The sequence below is a fragment of the Pleurodeles waltl genome, chromosome 11 (genome assembly GCF_031143425.1).
Source record: "Pleurodeles waltl isolate 20211129_DDA chromosome 11, aPleWal1.hap1.20221129, whole genome shotgun sequence".
Taxonomy (NCBI): Eukaryota; Metazoa; Chordata; class Amphibia; order Caudata; family Salamandridae; genus Pleurodeles; species Pleurodeles waltl.
Window position 1 is genome coordinate 228670855 of NC_090450.1, and position 22847 is coordinate 228693701.

General features: G+C 43.8%; 1 protein-coding gene across 1 annotated transcript in view; it reads right to left on the reverse strand.

The window, feature by feature from the left end:
- Positions 1–478: 478 nt before the first annotated feature.
- The window catches only part of PLPBP (pyridoxal phosphate binding protein), a 67419-nt gene continuing 45050 nt past the window's right edge, over positions 479–22847 (reverse strand). The window contains exons 7-8 of the mRNA XM_069213454.1: positions 13374–13472; positions 479–999 (exon numbers count right to left, since the gene is read on the reverse strand). Of these exons, the coding sequence (XP_069069555.1) occupies positions 862–999; positions 13374–13472 (237 nt within the window). The 3' untranslated portion in view covers positions 479–861. The remainder of the gene's footprint in view (positions 1000–13373; positions 13473–22847) is intronic.

A 22847-nucleotide genomic window follows, 5' to 3' on the forward strand; every position in this document is an offset into this window, starting at 1 on the left:
TCAGTCAATCCCGTTTTGATGACAAAACAGAGGAATACGATAGTGACATCTGGGCCGAGGCCGTTCGGGTATCCATGGAAAATAGGCAGCACCATGATTTATCTGTTGTAGAAGGTGGGTCCCCCCTCAAGGCTCAATCACTGTTCACATTTCCACTTAAATGGTAAAAGAAAATAACAGCTGACTCTTCTTGCTCTGAATCTCTCCTCTCCTTTGTTTGGTACAGACATCATTGTGCACCCATTCCATGAAAAGGTTTTCACAGGCAAGATATGCATCAGTCTAATTTAACCAGGCCATCCATAGACAGGAACTCCAAAAAGAACGAAACGCATTATATTGACTTTCAGAGTTTGTGACTGTCTTCATAGTGAAGATACAAAGTGTCTAGGCCAGAGTCAACATCAAGCAAGTAAAGGCATTAAATACTCCAAATCAGAACATGCGCACACTGTTTCATAAATAGTGGTACAATGTCTTGGTAGCAGACACGTCAACACTTTATTGATTAGAAACCTTGATTTTTTTTCCACAGTCATAATGTTCAAAATGTAAAATTGTCATCACAGAAAAGAGTAAAGATCGCTGAAAGTTTTTCGAACCATAGAGACATCAGAAAGATTCCTAGGTTCCCTACTTGCTCAAAGTTAATGATATGTGAAGGATTCTAAAAGCCTTCGAGGAACATATGCTGGCAATAGCAAGTAGACCTGTAGCACTTTCAAAGCCCACAGAATATCAGGGCCGCAGCTAGTAAAGTTCTGCAATAAGAGGGTTAAGTCTAGGCTCATAGTGCTGGCTTTTTTGAGTTAGAACTAGTTACTGATCCACACTGCCTGCACTATATTCTTGACACCCCCTTCAGCGCTCCTCCACAGCCAGCCCGGCCATTTTGTCTTGTGTCTGCTCCACATGGCGGTCATTTTTGGGACTATTTGGATAATTTCGTTCGCCAAAAATTATGCTTCCAATTCGAACATTTGTGGATCCAACCTCAATCTGCAAATGGAGAGAAGCAGTTCAGATTAAATTAAAATGGTCTAATACATGTGAGCAGTCACAGAAATAGAGATAAAGCTATCACGAAAAGACACACAAACAATAACTGAGGAAACAAAAAGAGAAAACGTTAGAAACCTGGAGTTAAACTGAATTTTCGATTTACCTTTTGCCTCCCAGTGTATATATATATATATATATATATATATATATATATATATATATATATATATATATATTATCTTAAAATTCAGAATGGTTCGCCTGTAATCCTACTGAATTTGGGATGTCCCGAAAAATTCAACACTAAAAGACATTGTCAATGTGATCGCAGTCATTTGTCCTCTGGGGTCTTACAATTGGCAGCTACATAATCCATAGCTAGGTAACTAAAAAGGGACTAAAAAGGACAACAATGTAAAGGAAAACTGCAAAGTGGAAGAAGTTAGATGAACACGCCTGCACGATTGAAAATACCAACTTTTGAAACAAAATTAATTAACAAATTTAATTAACTAAGACTTAATTATTCTGCATTAATGAAGACTGAGAATTTGGGTGTATTATGTCTATGCGGCCATATCATGGACTACACTCGCAAAAACTGTCTTGGGTCGAGTCAGGCTTGTTTGTAACACCTTTAGCTCAACCCCGAGGAGCTGTCTGAGGTCACACAAAGTCCTTTTTGATGCAGTACCTGGCCAGCCGATGCTGGGCTACTGGTCGCCTTGCACGTGGCAGGGGCACAATCCTTTAGTGGGGGCTAGTGTCCCTGTTGTGTGACGAATCCGCACTCCCACAGCACTCCTGGGTTCAGCAGGCGTGGGTGAAACTTTTGCCCGTCAAGGATCAGTCACTTTGGACTCCCAACGGCAGGGTGCGGCAAAACTGCTGAGGTGGCTACCAACTTGCCGGTTTGGGATTTTTCAGCTCTTTTGTCCCTGGAGCTAGTTCCAGGGGATCAGCCAACTGATCATTGGAGTCACAGCTCCTGTTAATAGAAATTGCACCACCAACTCACATACGGACAGAAAAAATGGGTATTACCAAAACCACAAACTTAAAACGATTGCGGTGGTCAACAGAAACTATAGCAGATATGGCATCATTGGCTTAAGAGATAATGAAGACAGCTTGCGAATAAAGGATCATTTAGTAGATGCTTTGGAGTATTTTGGAAAGTACTTACTACAGCACTTTCGAAACCCGGGCATACAACAGCTCACTGGTTCATATCCAAGGCCTCTTGTATCCATTCAACCCTCAGAAAAATGTGTTGAGGTCATAAAAGAGCAAAGGAAACTCGCCAGGCGCTTGAAAGATCAACCAACAAACTCTTTCCTCTGGGAGCAACTGAAAAGCTCAAATAAAGCACACAGAAAGCAGCTGTGGGAAGAAAAGAACACCGCAAGAGACCTCTTTTGGACAAAAATAATATGTAGCGCCAGGCAGAATAATCGCAGGCAATTCTGGGAAACCATTAATAATCTCAACTCTAGAGGCATAAGTATAAATAATTCCAACATCTCAGAGTCTGCATGGGCGAACTATCTCACCAAAACCTTCTGTATAAAACATCACAGCACTGGCATTTATGTTTCAAAAAAATCAACAACATCTGAACTTAGCCGGAAGCTCTCTAGCCTCAGCAGGAAACAACTTTAGAAACTCTCTGTCCTTAATTCACAAAACCATATGTAAAGGATGACGTGATGGTGCCCCGGGGCCCAACGGTGTACCACAGGCAATTTACAAAGTGGACGCAGAAGTTTGGTTAGGGGGTCTAGCATCACTATTTTGGGAAATCCACCTCAGTGGTACCATTCTTAAAGGTTTGAGGGGCCCTATCATAAATCCAATATAGAAGGGTGGTGATAGGGCAAACCCTGCCAATTATAGGCTTGTTGCCTTGCTTGACTCCGAGACAAAATACTATGCGTCCTTGCTTCTAGCGGACCTAACAGAATGGTCAAACAAAAACAATATTATCCCCCCCAAACCAAACCGGCTTCAGGAAAGGAGTGGGCACCACAACAAACATCTTAGCTAGTGCCTTTCTGGTTGATCAATGCAAACGACAGAAGAAGAATTTACACCTAGGCTTCATTGACTTTAGAGCCGCTTTTGATCGAGTCAATAGAGAATTGCTTTGGAGTAAGTTGAAACACTGGGGTTTACCTAACCTACTATTGAAAGCAATAATTTTACTTTACACAGACACATGGGTACAAATAAAAATTGGAGATGGCACGAGATTGTCCAGGAAGATTTCAAGATATTCATGTTTAAAACAGGGTTGTGTGCTAGCCCCACAGTTATTCAATCTTTTTATAGCAGACCTTACACCCATCATGGATGAAGAAAATTCTCATCCCCCTGGCTTGGGTCTTTTTCGCCTCACCCACTTGTCATATGCAACATCACCATACTTTTAAGCCAATCAAAGGTAAGCCTACAGGGATCACTGAACACACTTGAAAACTATGCAAGATCCAATCATTCGGAGATTAACTAAATACAAAATAATGGCGGTGGAAAACCGATAGAGATGCGCTTCAAGAATGGTGTTAAATGGTGTTAATGGTGTACCACACTAAAAATACCCAGACATATATTTTGACATGTGAGGAACCTTCATGCAGCAGAGACAAAATACCGAGAGGAAGGGTTCAGCACTAACACATGCTTTTATCACCTTAGCTAGGAAATTAGACGGGCCCTCCTACCTTCCGCTCTTATCAGTTATGGCTTTAAAATTACTGCCTACACTCACCTATGCCAGTATGGCAATGCGAGGCCTGGACACCTTGACAATAGATAAAATCCAGATTAACACATTCAGACGAGTTTTCAACCTACCTTGAAATACATATCCAGCTCAACTTTGCCTAGAATTTGGCCTAAAGAGGCAAGACTTGGCCAGGAAAGCTTCAGCTATAAAGACCTGGCACAAGATCAGTCATGCCCAAGACGTTCTTGACAGTGCCTACCATTTTGAAATGCTGCCCAGAGGGCAATCAGCTCACAACAAATATTTGTATCAACCAATTGTGTTTGAAAGAACTGAGAGGCTAGCATGCCATACAACGCTTTAAAAAAGGGAACTAATAGGGCTACTAAATTAGTCTCTTTGACTGAGGACAAAGTTAAGCCCAGTGCCCGATCCCCGCTTGGACGGTTCTAAGGCATTATACCTCACTGGATCCTGCTACCTATCTTTCAACTCCATTTTCGGCTAAAAATAAAGCACAGCTTAATGGCTTTATGTCTGGCCAACATACCAACCTTGGCACATACAACAGTTTGGAAGCATCCAGGTTCAAAGTCATCCAGGCACTCCACGAGGAAGTTCTCATTCACATTGTCTGCATTTACCCCCGGCTGAGCAATCTTAGGCTGCAACCCCTGAAGAGAAGCTTTAACAACAGAGGCATCCGGACTTGCATGGAAGCATTAATAGTGTGCTTCAACCCAAGCGATTCACTGCTAAACTGTAAATTTGTCGAATTTCTAGCCATAGCGTTGCCTAAAGCTTTCTGACTCTCTTAATTTTAATCCCTCAACTTCATCACTCAATTTTGTTCCACCACTGCTGAAAGCACAAACACCTAATCTTAGCTGTAGCTTATTGATAAATCAGGTGTTGGCATAGGTTACCAACTGGCATTAAGCAGAACTGGCGAGTAACTGGTCTAACATGTCAACGTCTCACCATAAGTACTGTAGGAAATGTGTGCCCTATCATAGGCCTTTTTAAGTATTTTAAGTTAACAGCAATTTATTTAAAGTACAGTTTCATTTTGTATAATTGTTATGGTTTTAATTAACTAAAACAATAAACTTTTAAATCTTTTTATAAAATGTAAATCACAGGAGTCACTGCTTTGATCTTGGGCTAGGAACCACATTTTCCCCAAGCCAGGAGCCACAGGCACAGTCCAAACTTCACTAGCCCACAGTGCAGCAAGTGCAGTCCTTCCGACGGTGCTGTCTCTCTTCGTGCAGCTTCAAGGGCAGCAAGGCTGTCCTTCGGTCCTTTCTCAAAATCTAAAGTGATCTGAGGGGCAGGGTGCCATATTTATCCCAGGAAAGTGCCCTGAGGGGGACCACGTCGTCACTAGCCAATGGGTTACTAGGTCCCCTCCCTTCTGGTGATGTGTTTCCTGCAATGTGTAGCATCTGGCAATCCCAGAGTGCGCTATTCTAGCCACTCTTAAAATGTCACTTCAGTCGTCAGGAGCTTGGTAGCCGACCCTAGAGGTGTGACTACCTGAGGGCTAAACACCCACGGCAAAACTCAGTTTGGGCACTAGATTTCCCTCTCTGTCCTGGTCTCCGACTTGTCTACATGAACAAAAGGCAGCCTGCTTGGTAGTGTTACCATTACTTGCCCTTCAGAGACAGCTTCCCATTTTAAGCTCGCCTTTTAGGCTAACACTGGGTGGCCTTCCTGGGAGGCAGGAACTGGCTTCACTCCTAAAACTGGAAGTCATTTACTCGTCTCACCAGACAAGCAGAAAGCAGTCTTGTGTGCCAGGGCCTTTGTGAGGCCACTGGACTAGCTGGAGCACTTCTAAAAGTTGCAAAACTTTAATTGTGACATTAAATTAGACCTGGTCATCAGATCGGGTTCAATGACATGATAACTTTGATACCTTACAGTACCCAGTTAGGTAGTCCAATTCAGGAGTTAGCCAGGCAGGGGTGCCAGCCAGTATTCCTGGGTCAGCCAATAGGGCTTCTACCTTCTCCCCAGCAAAATGACAATTTTAAAGTGTTGCTGTTAAGACATATGACAAATATATGCCTTACTTAATATACTACTCTCTGCCATAAGGCTCCATAGGCTTTCCTTAGGGGAGACATATATAGGGTTAAGGGAAGTGGTGGCTTTGCCATTAGTTTAAATGGCAAAGTCGAACTAGTAACGTAACCACTGCTCTTACAGTCTGCAGTAGCAGGCTGGGAGCTATTTAGTCCTTTGTCACACTCAGGGCACGACAAACAGTGCTGCAGCCCTGGGTGGAGATACTGCCTTACATGCCCTGGGTACCATATACTAGGGACTCATAGGTAAGTCAGCACTTGCCAAATAGGTATATCTATTTTGACATATACTTTGTAAGGGGTTAGAACACAGGCACTAAAGTCTGGTTAGCAGGCCTCAGTGCACTCAGAGTTGAAAAACCAGCAGAATAAGTCCAAACATTGTTGAGGTGAACATGCAAAAATAGGTATTTACTTTAAAAAATCTATGCAATTTCATAGGGAAATGATACATGTGTTGTTCCTCTGGAAGACAAATCAAAGTTGCATTCATTCTAACGGAAGCCTGAATTAAACTTATGATCTGAAAAACTTAAGAAGAAGCTGCCAATTTTTGGCGGCTCACAGATATCTGCCATACTCCAAGGCTACTAATGAAAATAGAGCTACCATCTGTAGCTTATGCGCAGTGCTTAATTTGTAAAAGAATAACTACCAGTGCCCAATGTTTTTTTTAGAAGCCCAAAGACTGCAAAATTGCAGGTCGGAGTGCAGAATCCCAAGGCTGCATAGCCTTTATTCCCCCCCCAAGCATCTTAATCCACCGGGCACTCCCTTGCTCTTCATCTCACTCATTCAGGTTCCTTTTGGTTCCTGTGTTCTCCCTATGTCAATGTTTTTCTGTCATTCTCAACCTACTTCTTTTCTCCTTGTGTGTTTTTCTCTCTTCTGATCTCGTTGAAAGCCTGAAGAGGAAAAAGAAGTGCTGGATCCCCAAAAATAGGCACTGTTGGGCCCCGCCGGAAAACACCAGCACAAATTAAACACTTGCTATGCTACAATATAAGCAAAACTTCCAAACCTCTGCTCACAGAGGAGCATTTATCTTAAATTCCACTGAGCCTGGAATAACAAAGCCTGGTATAGTTTCAATGACTTTCCAGGGCAATCTATTGGTAGTCACACAGAAAGCAGCAAATAAAGGTGAAAAGGTGACAGCCCAGGTAGTCACAACGAACCATATGACCCAACCTGCAGAAGATAAAAAACATAATGTGTGCTCAATTGGGACCTGGGCACTTACTGGACAATACCTGCATCAAACACAGTATTTAAGAATGACAAGAGTTTGATTCCAGGTATGAAGGAACAGCCTATCCAACTCCAGTAATATTTCTATCCTGCAGCATCAGACAATGATCACTGGAGGGCAATGCAGATGCACATACAAAGGAACCCCCTATAATTAAAGTTTTGTCTCCTGTCAAACTCATACTGGGAGCTGCTGTGATAATTAAATACATATGGGTAGCACCCAATATGCACACACTATCTCACTTTTACCAAGATCCCTGCCTTCCCTATGCATCAGATCAAGTGCATTGATGAGAACACTCAAGCAGCATGGCTCATTGATGTGGCTATATCAAAATAGCCAATGGCTTTACAGCAGACTATTCGGACCTCAAAACTTTCGTAACAAGACAGTGAGTTATCCGATCAATGTTATTGACCCTGCGGCTTGGGGCTCACTTGGGAACGGCTGAATTTTTTACCTTTGTACATGTGGGATTTGTAGCAATCTATCTGCTTGATCCCAGACCTTTGCATTAGAAGTGGTAATGGACAAATGCCTGTTTGACCACAGACTTTTTTTTTGGATTGCTTTCGCACAAGATGAGGGATTACTTACTGGTCTCTTTTTGAAGGGATTATCTATGCCAGTTAAACAAACCATTTTATTGCTTTCTTTTCAGGGTTGCTATTGATTAAATGTACTTTGGTCTGTTCTGATGTTGACCCTGTCAACATAACTATCCCTTGTGGTTGAAACATCAACAAATTACTCACTTTGAGCTACTGGCTCCAATGTGTTGTTGGAACCATTATTTGAGAACCTATCAGCTATTTATACATTGTAACAATTACTGTTAAAAGACTGAACACATGGGAAATAAAGAAAATATACATTTGGTCACACTTTTGCACACATGAGCACTGTGCTGTATCACCTTTATTTATAGCTCCCTACAGTAATTTACGGTCAAAACCATTAAAGTACAAGCAACAATTGCACTATCATTGAGACTATTTTATTCACATTATCTTATATAGGGCACAGCTACCCCAAAAGGTCTCCGGGTGCCGAAACTCAGCACTCCATGTTTGAAACATAATTTCCTAAATTATGACAGTGTCAAATTCAGTACTCTATCAACAGCCGTAAATTTGTATTTAAGCAACAAAAAAAATTGAGACTAGATTTGTATAGCCCAGTTGATATGAACCATATACCACACCTAAATTCAATGAAAGCCACTTGTCAATCAGAATCCACCAGGGGCTGCACACAGCAAACCTAACTTGATCTTGCCACTTCTCTTTATATTTTAAATTCTTGCTTTTTAGTCTCTTCCTCAACCTGGCCAATAATAAAATGTATTTGGGGCTTTTTGGAGACAAGATGGTCTTGTGACACCCACCCTAAAAAAATGGATACCCACCTTCATACCATCCTCCCACACAGCCCCCATGAAAATGTCCCGCACTAATATTAAAAGAAAATAAATGTGCTAAGAGTCTTGCCACCAAACATCACCATCTTCTGCATTTAAGACTCCCTCCTGACCCATTTTTGTTAAACAACATGGTGTCCTTCAGCCCACCTGCACCACTCTTTATTCAATCTACGATTTTACTACAGAATATCAAGACTAAGATTATCTCGGGTACGAATATTGAGATAAACCAATATCATGAACAGAATATTAAGGAACAAAATATCGAAAGGTAAGTGCATAAGGTAAGATAAGCTATTTACTGTTCTTAACTCCACATCTGTGCAGCTTGAAGATTTATATATTATCAAAGTACATATATGTGAAATTAGGTAAAGATAATCTACATCTACCTTTCGATAATGTGCCCTTCAATATTTTGTTCACACTAGTTGGTGTCACTGAGATTACCACCTCGAAATTCCGGGGCCACACCTCAATCTATCCTCCTCACCCCTCCCTAATCCAAATATAACAAAACTAGTACCTGATCTCCATTACTTCCCTCTTTCTCAGAGGGGAGAGCCAGCGCGGCACTGCAGACTCTCCGACAACCCTCTCAGGTCATTTGGGAATCGCTATAAGATGTAGTTAGAGTGGCAAACGACTTTTGCTTGCCACAGTTGCTGCATCACAACAGCGAATACCCAGATTTGTAATCTAGTGTTCATGCTAGTGGAGCTCAGTCAGAGCTATAGAAAACATAGAATTATAGATGGGTAACAGGGAATAACTGCAACGTTTTTCCCTAAGGGAAACTCAGTGACATCACTTAGACAACTCATGCTTCGCTCTCATTTATAACATCACTCAGAAACCCTTGGTGAGATGAAAAAATCCCAGTTTTTCACAGCTGCTCATCTAAATTTGTATTTTATAAATAGCCCATCCAAATTATTAGGTGCACTTTCAATAGCTATGCAAGGGTAGAGGACTTGTGGGGGAATTATACAAATAAGCCCTAACCTACCTCGGCACAAAGCCCACTGTAACATCCTGGTGTCCTTGACCTCAGCCCTACCACCCTCTGGCCATCATCCCCTTGGGCCCACAAACAATGCCTGGCATGCATTCTGCCACCCTAACACATCAACCTTAGCATTATTCTCCCCATAATAAAAGCCTACATTGTCCCTTGCCTCTCGCTCTCTCCATATACCACCTCCTCTACCACCAAATTTAAACAAAAAACTTGTCTTCTGCCACCCACCCACAGCACCCTCTATCCAATCCACCACTCAATTGCCCACAAATATCAAAAATATCTGTTCTGCCACCAACCCCCATCAGTCTTTTTGTCTTTCCACCACAAAGCTGTGCTCTCTGCAGGTGGTCACCACTGCACTGACAGACTCTCCGAGAGACCTGTGATAGCGGCATGGATTTTATTCATGAAATAGTAGCAGTAGGAAAAACTTGTTTCCACTGTTGCTAGGCCATTCCACTAAATGGCCAGATTTAGAATCTGGTAATAACACTAGTGGATCCCAATGACCGACATACATAACAGGATCATTATTGTTTTAGTTGCACAGGCCTACCAAAGTCACATATAAGCACATGTATTTCTAATGTTGATCTAATATCCAACTAGTGTTCAGTCAATTCATATTATCCACAAACAACTTACCCAATCCACTCCAGTTCGGTATCGGAACGCTACAGTCAAAAGAAACTGCACTCACACATGCAGGCAGCCACAATCCCTCTGTCCATCACAATCACCTGCCATCTGCTCTTATTCTTAATGACATATTTGCTGTTTTTGACAATGTAGAGTATTCTACTTTACTATCCACTCTCAAGTGACTATTCATTACAGGCCTTGCACACAAATGGATCTCCCCCATTTCTCTTACTGCTGTTTCTGAGTCACTTGGACTCTAAGTTATCCACACTACCCAACTTTCCAGTCGGTGTCCCTTAGGGCTGTGCCCTTAGCCATCTCCTTCTCTCTCGCTCTTCACTACCTCTTTTTTATCTCCTCAACTGAGTTCTCATACAATCACACTGCCGATGAAACTCAGATCTTAGCCTTGTACAGGCACAGGTATGTAACTGCTTTACTAAGAACCACAAATAGATAGCTTTAGAGTCCTTCTTGCTTAACTCTGCGAAAACCGAAGAGCATTATTTTCCATCCTTATCAATTATCTCTTTAACTACTCCAATCCACTTTTAACGTTGCGCCTTCACTTTTGCCTCAACTGCAAGAAACCTTGCAGTTCTTTTTAGCTGCACACAAAATTGGATTGTTCATAGATATAGATATATATATATATATATATATATATATGATGGTCACTGCTGCATGACGATAATTAATGAGCATACACAAGATCTGCCCACAAAACCCATTAATTTGAGCTAAAATACTCATCAACTGTCTAATGCTAAGCAGACTGGGCTTCTGTAGTTGGCTATTGCTGGGCTTCCCTACACATACCTTTAATCCACTCAGGAAAAGTCTTAAACTGAACTACTCAAACCTTAAAAAGTATTTCTAGACTTACCGCCACCTAATCATGTTGCCATCTAGTTGGCTGGTTTTCTATTTTAAACAGGGCAGTGTACAAGCTGTTGAAGCTTGGCAAAGCAAATAGTTTGCTGTCCCACCACCTCTCTGACATCCTATTATGATTGAGTCCAGTTAGAATCCTAAGATTCACTAGACTTCATTTCCAAGTCAAAGCTGCCCTGTGCTAGCTCTAGATCTCAGTCCTTTGCCACAATGAAATTAGTGACCATTTTAGGGGGGGTTGGTGTTGTCACTCTGATAAGACCTATATCATTAGTTATGACAGATAATTGCCTGAAATCTGCCACCGAAGCAGCTTGGTTGCCTGAACAACCACGCTCTAAATGAGCTCCTTTGTATGACATATGTTGTAAGACTTTCATATCTACTCATAATGCTATATAAAATACAGGCCTGTTTGATGCTTTTATGGTTATTGTTTGTGCATTTAAAATGGAAGCAGTGCGTGGTACAAGCATACGGTCTAGAAAGCAGGTTTATCAATGTATGCTTGGATCACCATTTTTTTTCTGAATTTGGCATGACAAAACAGAGTAGAACATATCCATTCACTGGTGTATACACTATTCATAAGCATAGAAGCTGAAATATGGCTGCAAGGGAAAGAGGACCTTGAGTACTTTATCTCCTATTCTATAGTTGGAACAAGAAGCAATGTTCAAATATCCCGTGCAATAACACAGGTGCTGAGCTAGTGCGGGCCCCTTCAATTACCATAGAACAACAAGGAGAGGAAGTTGAAATATGGAGTTCCATCTTCAGGCCTGAAGGTACAATATGGAGTACAGAGACATGAATTGGCATTGTCAGCAGATTTTGCACAACTGTGCTGTTAGACTGATAGGATAGTGATGTGTAATGAAATATGATTGGGACTTACTTAAACATTGCCTCGTTTGTACAAATGTTACGCAGCTGTTTTTAATACTTACAATCATCCTAATACATGTGACATTTTGATAAACAGGGTATAATAAATAATCATATAATTTGAAGTAGTACCTATTGTTTGTGTTTACTGAATTCAAGGTACGGGGTGAAGGTTTGTATATACCACCTGCAGATGAGAGATTCTTTGACAGGTTTGCTTTATTGCTAATACCCCCACTTAAAGCATAACTCAGTAGAAGAGAGAGGGACACCTGACAGTTACTTCTGTCTCTTAAAATCTCAGTGAACTTTTTTAGGCTTATGAAGTTTACCATGTGTAACTTGGATAATATGGGGGTAGTAATACAGTCTGTTCACGTTTCGAGGCCAGAGACACTTGTAACTGGCCATTTCCTTGAGCACCTGTTGTAGACTATATATAGACGTTTTCCAAGCACAAATAACACAACCGGAGAGTAAATCATTTTTGAAGCTTCAACCAAAGCCAATTGTTGTATTAGGCACCATGTTATTCCGGAAGGTATGTCAGTGTTTTCATGCTCCTGGGATTTGTTGAAAATCTTTTCCATGAGAAGGTACTTTTCTCTGTTCTTTTTTCTAACTACTGCCTACTGAATGCCTACCCATTTTCAGGCCATCATGTGATTGTGGAATGAATGTCAAGAGCTAAATTGGTGATCCAAAATGGTGGAGTATAGCCAAAGCCCACACCTGCGAGATTGTAATTTTCATTATACCTGCAATTATACATTGATGAATAGTTTTCCTATATGCAATGTGTCTTACAGACTTTTCAATCTAGTAGAAACCATACTCTTACCCATGTTGAACCTGTGCGTGCCAGTTTACAGTGCATACGACTACACTTTGGCCACCCCAAAAGAGTATCATTGGATCACATTTCCCATATCCCCATTTTTCTACTAAACAAACTAACTTAACTCAACACAGATATAATGTATTAGAAACCATTAGATGGATAGAGTCTGGACTTTCAAGGTCAAGAGAACATGAGCAAACCAACAGAGGAATATATGATACTGGTGACAGGGATGGACAATTTACTAATTCTGATAAAGTGGTAGATTCCAGACCTCACCATGTCATAAGAACTTGAGGAAATGTGGTCAAAGTATTATACCAAGCACAAACAAGCACACACAGGGCATCAAAGCTGTTCATTTGTAGAAAACAATAGTGTAAAGTTTCAGTGTTCATTGTAAGGCTTGCAGACTGCTCCTACTGCTTAGAGATGGACGCTGCATACCACAGAACAGGCTACAGCCTCTTGCTCAATGTGCTAAAACATAAACTACTTGGGAAAGTGCAGTTGGTTCCTTGAGGAGCTAGAGAAAACCAAACATGGAGAGAAGGAAAAGAAAAAGAAGCTGTGTACTTACTGCATGCTCAAAATCGCCAGACATGCCCATGCTTAGCTCCACATTCTCTTGAGGTAGATTTAACTTTTTGCACACTTCCTCTCGCAAAGAAAAGAGCATCTAAGGGGTGAAAGACAAAGTACAGAAGTTAAAAGATTTTAAGATTATTTCGACAGCCATTCTAGCAGCACACATATTACACTACAATCAATCTCTTCTGGTTAGAGTAAGCAAATGTTTTCCATATCTGAGGAGAATGGCCAAATGCACTTTGACAAAAATAAGGCCTTGCCTCACCCCGTTCGCATATGAAAGCATATCCTTGACAGCAATGACAATCTCAACCAAAGAACAGGTCTTGCAGCAAACCAGTGATGATACAGAGAACACAGAAACATTATCCAATGCCATGGTATACTGACTCAATGAGAAAAAACTAAATTGCTCCTCCTTGTGATTGATGCCTCTTAAACTATCAACAGACGAATACTGAGACCAGGAGCATTCACAAGTAGCATATGCCAGCTGCAAGATACAGATCATGGATAAACTTGGGATTATACATAACACAACCATGCAATATTTCAACAATGCGAAAGAGATACAACTGCAATAACCAAATTACTTTTCAGCCATTGTTGATGTTAATTCATTTTTTGTCCTTAAAAGACCAACATGGACAGCAGTCAGAATGGATGTCTGGATTTATCAGACGGCAAATCTGTGGATGAGTGAAAGAGACCTTTTGGGATATCTATGTCTGTCTTTCATCACAGGTGCCATCATGCAGCATCCTATACAGCACATAAGCATGTGAATTTCATAGTGAAACGTCATGAAAAATAGGTGGCGGCATTAGTTTCCAGAAGCCTAAGAAAAAAGGAAGTTTTTTTTTTCCACATGGAATGTGTCTGCTTCATACTGCGCTTTAAGGGAATCTATCACAGAAACAAGATATAGTTTTGCATTTGAGATTGTGTATTTACTTACAGCTATACATAGCAAACATCCTGTTCAAGAAAGTGACTCATCTCGTATTATTATTGCTGAACTGTTTAAGAACAATGATTATGAATTCACACTGAAAAGCCTGCTTTCAACTGTAATATGCTCGAAGACGAAGTGAGGGGATTGTAAACTTCACACGTAGTAGGAATTACAAACTGTGTTCCAGTCACCATGTTTGAGGGCTGAAACCCCAGGTGAAGTGACTGTTTCTTGCAGCTGTGATCTATAAAGCCAAGACATTACTTTGCTTCAGGAATTTCTATGTTTACACTGGACTCGCACTAGGTACATGCTCAAGGGTTCCTTTCCAGTATGCTCTTCACATGCCTAGGATTATTCAGTTTGGTAATATTATTATGCTTTCCCTAGATTTTTTAAATATTCTTATAGGAGACCTACTGAGCTCACACATTACCTGTCAGCAACTTCAGTGCACTTGACAACCATTGGCAAATCACCACATATTTTTAATCAACTGTTTGCTATTCTGTTGCCATTGTAAGCCAGTCTAGGCTGCGGTTAAGTTTAATTCTAGATAATATTTAGCTCATCCTTTCCTCATGCAGCTCTGCTAGTTGTGCCTAATAAAACACACAGGCCCTCATTATGACCCTGGTGGTCTTCTGACCGCTAGGGCCATGGTGGCGATTTCACTGCCAACAGGCTGGTGGTGAAGATCGCAACATTATGAGTGGTGCAGGATGGCAGAGGCCGACCCGCTACATCCCTACTCATACCGCCAGGGCGGTTGGACCTGCTGGGCCAGAGACGAGCATGTCCTACCCCGCAGTCCACAGAAGACCGCTGGCGGTATTATGAGCCGCCTTTCCACCAGGGTTTCTGCGGCAGTAACACAACCACGAAAACCCTGGCGGAAAGGCTACCAGTGACAGGGTATTTCTTCCCTGTCACCGGTAGACAACTCTCTCATCTCCCCCCCCCCCAGCCCCAGCAAGCACAATATCCCACCCACCAACACTGACAGACACACATTCACTCACATGCATCCATACATATATTCACTTCAACACCCGGATAGGGTGACCTAATCGGAGTTATCTATAATGCTCTGCTGCAGCCAGTTTGTATTCCTGCCTAAGGGTCTCAAATTGTGTCAGGGCCTGATCTCTCCATGTATCTACCAAATGTTCGATGCCTCTTAGTTCACATCTTGAGAATCCCTTTAGGCTCCCTACTTCATGAAGTAGGTCACTACCTGTTAGAAATGGGGTCTCTAGTTGGTTGAGATATAGACCCTTGTCCAAGTAGGGACCACAATCCTACTTAGGGTAAGTCACACACAATCCAAATTATCCTGTGCCCACCCACACGCATTCACTTCAACACTCATACTCGCCATTCATTTCAACATTCATACATGCAAACCCACACACATACACACTTACATTCACACATGCAGACGACACCCACGCACACACAACACCCCCCACCCTCCCGCACCCCTCCCCTGTCGGATGCCCGACATACCTTGTCCGGCAAGGAGTTCGCCCAGCAGGGAACGGGCGCCTCCACCTGCTCATAATACAAATACAGTGGGCGGAGTCCTTCTGCCGGGGAGGGGCCGGTGGTGGAACTCCCCCAAAGCACCTCTGCTCACCAGCATGACTACAGCTGGATTTCCACCCAAAATGTGGTGGAAATACAGCATTACTCGTAAGATGGGGGGCGGTCTTCTTGCGCCTGTAGCTTTGGTAGTCTTTAAAAAAAAACACCAAAGTCATAACGAAGGCCACTGTGTCTGCTTTTTGTAGCAATGCTAGGTTACTTAAAAACACTGCTTGACATTTGTAGAAGGTTAAAATTATTTCATGTGGTGCTCATTTTTAAGTCATGCCTTACTGACAACTTCCAATATACAGAGCTGGCTTTGGGGCAGCCCTTTGTTCGTGATTGTATGGCTTTATTATTCTTCTCTAGTCCCTGCTCCTTATTCAATAGCTTTCCTCCCTACTCTTGTGTTTGTTCTCCTAAGGAGCATTGACGTACGACAGTGCTTTTACTGGTTGATTTTTATCCTTCCACAACTGATGTGGTTTGTATTCAGAAAACTACTTTCATAAGGTCAGAGCTCACTCCATCAGCTCAAATAATTCTGATCTCTTTGTAAAATGTGTGCTTTCCAGTGCACACTTCATCTTCATATGTTTTAGGCACTCCAGATCCTACTGCACTACTGCATGGCAGCCAAATATCACCTCAACAAACAATGTCCAATCTGTGAGTACTATAGGCCCCCAACACCTAACTCAGTGGAGAACTTATCTGCCAACTGATTCAATCACATGTTCTCATACCCTCTTCTCTACGATCGGTGACAAAGCTAATTAGTGCTCTACGACACATGTAACAATTTCACTCTGACCTGGCTTTTTTGGCAAAAGTCTGCATGTAATGATGTGAGCTCATGCTCTCAATGACAGAATCTGAGCCTACTAGTACCATAACAAAATAAACAAATGCTATAAAGCTAGGACCAGATGATGGTGTTACATATGATGTGGGGCTATTTAACAGCTATAGTGATGTAAACATAGTTATAATGCAGGCATGCCCACAGCAATGAAGCAGGTTACCCAGCCTACACACATGACCTGCAATAGCTTAAAGATAGGGCTTCTAAATTACTTAATTTCATGGAGGGTGCAACATCTCATTCTCTTGGGATTTACTTACAAACTAATGCTCGCTGTGAGATCTAATTCTAATTGTTAGCAAAAGCAAGACCCAGGTCAAGGCCAGTGTATTCCCGAGACATGAAGTCATCATCCGTTACAATATTAACAGCAGCGAAACAAAAGACTGAGTTGGCCTATTGCGATTTAATCCTCCCTCATTCAGACCACACAGATATTTATGCAACAGGCTCATCAACGTTCAGAACCTTTACACCACTTTAACATGAATGAAGTCCCTGTAGCTAACATAACTGCAGACATTGTCTTGTGGGGCGTGGTTAAGTGCCAAAGATGGTGGACGCTTAAGCGAGAGCGCTCCGGACCAGTGCCTATAATTTATGTGCAAACCCCCCATTCCCCTCCCTCAACCTCAAGGAATCCGGTCCTGCAAAGCGTGGGGCACGTCCCTGCACTGTCTGGCACCAGGGCGGTCTCAGAGAGCTGATATTCCAGGCCTCTGGAACACAACGAACGAGAGGTGCTGCCTGGCCCGTACGGCATCCCTATGACCTGCAGCCCCGGAGTGGCAGAGAGAGGTCACTGGGACACGGACGGGAGCGAGCGGAGGACAGAAGCAGGAGCCCACTATGTCCAACTATCTACTGTTCTCCCTGCTGGGGATTGGAGTGCATCTTGATGGGTGGTGGGCCGAAGCTCGCCTAGTACTGGCCCGCGGAGAAGAAGGCCGCTACCTGCAGGGGTGCAGGGCAGCAGCCACAACTATGTGGCAGAGGGGCCTCCTCCCTCTGTGTCCAGTAGGAGAAAGACCACAGTGGAGCGGCTTAGTGACCCAGAGAGCGGAGGCCAAAGCGGACCATAGGCCTTGGGTGGGGGCTTTGGATGAGTGTGTCCCCGGCTGACGTGGCCTCTGGGGGGCTCGGGTGACCCACACACCTTTACAGCATTGCTCACGGTTGGAAGCCTTGGGCCCGCTGCTGAGGGTCCCTGGTTGAGCAAGACATCAGCCAAGCACTACCCGAGACAATGAGCACCCCTCACTAAACTAATCCACGGACGGCGGGTGAGTGAAGGGCTGACCGTCCCTTCTCCCCATTCCTAACTCTGGATTCCATTGCTACTGGTGTGATTGGACTAGGGGTTGATGGTACACCTGGTTCCCCCCCCCCCTCCCTTTTTTTCAATAGACTGGCCACAACCCTTGTCGCAGACATCAGCAGAGGGTCCCTCACACGAGGACTGTTATGTATGCAATGCAGGCGGAGAGGTACCGGGCTGGTGCATGGTAGGGGCCACTGGCTGAGGCCCGCAAAATGTGTGGGGCGGGTCAGGTGACCTGCAATAACCTGGTGGGGCGTCCCGGACTGAAGCAGAGTAAACAGCAATACTTCCACTGTGTCTGGGCTGGGATGGGTGCTGCTGGCATAGTGCTGGCAGGTCAATCCTTGGTACCCTGCACTGGTGATCACTGCTTTATTTTGCCTTCCTCATCCGCACGACCAGACCAACAACATGGAGAGGACAAAATCATCCGCAAGTGGCCAAACATCCATGGCGAATGTCCGTTTTACCCCCTCAGAGGGCTTGTTGACCCCTATCCCAGAGGACTGTATCTTTCCGACAAACCTTAATCCACAAATGGATAAATCAGAGCTTATACTACAGGAAATACGTGATTCCAGGCTCTCACTTGAACAACGGCTGGGAGCAGTCACAGCGGACATTACTTTACTAAAAGGATGACAAACGCGGCTGTCGCCCAGGTGCAGTCTGACCACATCGAGCAGATTGCGTGTCTGAAGCATCAAGTCGAATACCTTCAGGATCGGGTGGACGACACTGAAGGACGGTCCCGCAGGAACAATATCCATATTATAGGAGGGCCAGAGGGTACAGAAGGCCCGAACCTCACACAGTTTATTGAGGACTGACTAACATCATTATCGCTGCCATCAAAACTTTCACGTCTGTCGTATAGAGAGCCCACAGGGTACCTTCGAGGAGACCACTGCCACGGGCTCCCACGCACCCCTTGGTGGCCAGGATCCTGAATTATAGAGATTGGGACACACGGTTACGCGTGGCCCAGGAAAGAGCACCCCTCCAGTTGGCAAACTCTTGGTATCTTTATTTCCAGACTACACCCTGGCAGTACAGCGTAGGTGCTATAGTTATCAAGATATCAAAAAACAACTCCGCGCTTGCGGTCTGAATTACATCTTACTCTTCCCCACCAGAGTGAAAATCCTCCATGACCAGAAGTCCTTGCTTTTGATAAACGAGAAGATAATTGTCAGTGGCTGGATGGAGAGCTTCCAGAGACTGCTGGAGTTGCTTCACAAAAATCCACTTCATCCAGATCACACATAATCCCCAGTAAGCACAGAATACGACAAACTCATGTGATTCAGATTAGGACTGCCCCTACTACTCAGCAGGCCGTGGAGGGCCAACAAGAAGCAAACCGCTCAGCGAATTCCATGAGGCTTTCCCAGAAACCCAGCAGTTCTAGCTCCTCACATGACCGAGGTTCGGACTCAGACTCCGGTGATAGTGTGGCTCTGTTCCCAGCCATTACTCAACAGATATCACATGAGCAGCTAGCAGAAGAAGACCAAGTGTATCTCTGACCCCCTTTTTCTTGATGTACATCAATTAGTACATGAAAGGGACTGGGAAAGTGGGTTGAACTTGCCAGGCGTCTGATGTGTGATCTGCCTTAACATTGATGTGGTGGGAGTTTTATTGCAATGTTCTACTTATGCACACACTGTAGAGGTACCGGGTCTGGGGGCACTGGGAACAATATCAGAGCATTTCTAGAAGTTTACGTATTGGTATTACTGCACTGACCAAGACTAACCTCCCATTAGGCAGAGGCACTGTTAGGATGCTAAGTTATTACGTCTTAGTTAATATTAAAGTTTGGTCCATATAGTGGTTATAGATGGAGCCTGTATTAGGTCTGTTGGTTGCTTTATATGTTAAGGGAAAGACACAACATAGTCTGTGACACTCACCGATGGGACAAGAAGTGCATGGACGATCGGCCCTAGGGCCGATGTCGGGACTTGGGGGGGCTTGGATGATCTCGATTTTCAATGCCGCGTTCATTGAGTGATTATGTTATTGTGACTTGGAATGTGAGGGGTCTGGGCTCAGTTTACAAAAGGTATAGGGTACTCACCCAAACAAACAGACATGAGGCACACAAAGTATTTATTCAAGAAACACACCTCGCCCCACACGAAGCACAAAAAATGCACAAGAAATGGTGAGGGCAACTTTTGTACACATCATATTCTGCATCTGCATGTGGCGCAGCAATATGGGTTTGCACCACCGGTCCCTTTGAGCTGCTGGAGTCTAATATAGATAATTAGGGCCGATATGTATTGCTGAGGGGTCAATTAACCTATTGTGTTAGGATGTATTTACGCACCAAATACAGAGCAGAAAATGTATTGGGCACAACTCTCTTCGGCACTGATGGATTGGGAAGCTTCTCCTAGGTTGCTGGGCAATTACTTTGATGCAGACATTGATACGACTTTAGACCGTTCCCATTCCCCCCACCCCACCACTTGACGGGAGCCCTGACAGTGCGCCAGCTGAATGAATGGGTGGGACCTGTGGGATGTTAGCAGTGGAAAGCACATCAGGCACAGAGAATACTCCTTCTATTCCTCTTCCTTTGCCCTGCACTCCCAGCTAGATAGGTGAATATGCAACACACATCTCCTATCCTATATACATGACACCACATATTTGGGGAAAACACTCTCTGATCACACTCCATTAGAGCGGACACTTACATGGGGACTTATTCCGACCCCGATCCCAGCCTGGCGGCTACAACCGCCTCAAGTGGAGGATACTGTTTTTAAAGAACGCAACGATTGAGTCCTACTTTAATAACAATAATGAAGGTACAGCTTGATCCCCTTTGATAGAGTGGGAAGCTTTCAAAGTAGTCATCAGAGGTGCCTCAATCGAGTCGGTTGGGGGGGGGGGAGACGAGAGATCAATCGGGAGCTTCCTCAATTGGAGGGCAGGCTGGGTATCCTGGAGGCCACAGCATCTGAGTCCATCGAGGCATTGTCTGCATTACAGGAGGTCCACATCACTAATGCAGAACTTTTAGAATAACTCTGAATCATAGATTATCACGCCTACAAGCAGACTACGCATTCAGAGGCAGACAAATCCAGGGCGCCCCTTGCGTACATTATCCGTCCACCTCCCACCCCTTCCCCAATCCTATCCATCATAAGCCCATCACAGGAGTGCGCAAATCACAAAACGAAATAAACAGAGCCTTTCAAGACTATTATACTGCATTGTATACTGCCCTGGATCCTCCTGACCCTGAAGAATTAAAAAATAATAATTGGACCACGTCTCACAGCCCAGGATAACAACAGCAGACAGATTGCCTCTGGAAGCTCCTATCACAACTAATGAGAACCGGTGTGCAATAAAAAACCTAGCTAAAAATAAGACTCCTGGATTAGACGGGCTACCTACTGAGTTTTATTCCGAATCTATGCCAAGAATGGCCCCTAAGTTGGAGAAACTTTATGGTGCATTCTTCGAGACTGGCGTGCTACTCCAGACCTCCAGAGAAGCAATAGTTACTTCATTACTAAAACCTGGCAAGCCCCCAGCGGAGCTCTCTTCATACAGACCCCTATCCATTCTAATACTGAATATAAAATCCAAAGAAATGTCCTTGCCTGTAGATTGCATCCCCTGCTTTCACGCCTTCTGCATGCTGAACAATGTGGCTTTGTCTCTTGATGCAGTACCTCGTTTTTTTTTAACAAAGGGGTCTCTGGTTGGCAGTCAGGTTACCCCCTGTCCAAGGAAGGAGCCTCACTCTAGTCTGGGCAAAGGAGAAACACACCCGGTTAACCCATGCTCGCCTCCTTGGTACAAGCAGAAAGGCTTAACCCAGAGACAATATGTAAAGTATTTGTACCAACACACACAGTAATGCAGTGAAACACTACAAAATGGACACCACAAAGGTTTACAAAAATAGCTAATACTTATCTAAACAAAACAAGACCAAAATAACAAAAATCCAACATACACAAGTCACGTTATGAATTTTTAAAGATTAAACTTTAATATAGAGCTTAGAAACACATATGCTTCAATTTGGTGATATCACGGCGTCGTAACGGAGTCGTTCCCAACAATCCTAGGCAAATGGCGCCGGTCACGGAGTCACACTGACCCCCAGGTACAGTACCTTGTGCAAATGAGGAAACAAGACTGGGCATGGAGTCAGGGATCATGGCATCGCTGGATCCTAGGCGGCGTTGGTTCCAGTGCTGCAGAGCAAAGGAGCGTAGGTGTCACTAAGAGGCATCCTTGCGGCTGAGTGGTGGAGGTGAGGCGGCATCTGTGCGAAGCGCTGGATCCACGCACTTCCGGCAGAGTCAGTACCAGACGGTGACAATGTGATGCTGCAGCATCAGGCCTGTGGATCATCACACTCCAGCGAGGACCACGGCTTTGGTGGCAAGCGGTGTCAAAGGATTCTGTAGTGGCATCGCTCCAGAGTCATCCAAACTTGGTTTTGTCCACCAGTTTCTCCTTTCAAGGGCCCAGGGACAGGATTAGACACCACTTGGCAGGGCAGGAGTCTCCGCAGAGAATCCAGGTGCTGGCAGAAGTTTTTGATGGCCCTGAGACTTCAGAACAGGGGAGAAACTCAGTCTAAGACCTTGAAGATTCTTCTCAGGAAGCAATATACCACAAAGTCCAGTCTATGTCCCCTTCCACAGGCAGAAGCAGCAACTGCAGGACAGCCCAACAAAGCACA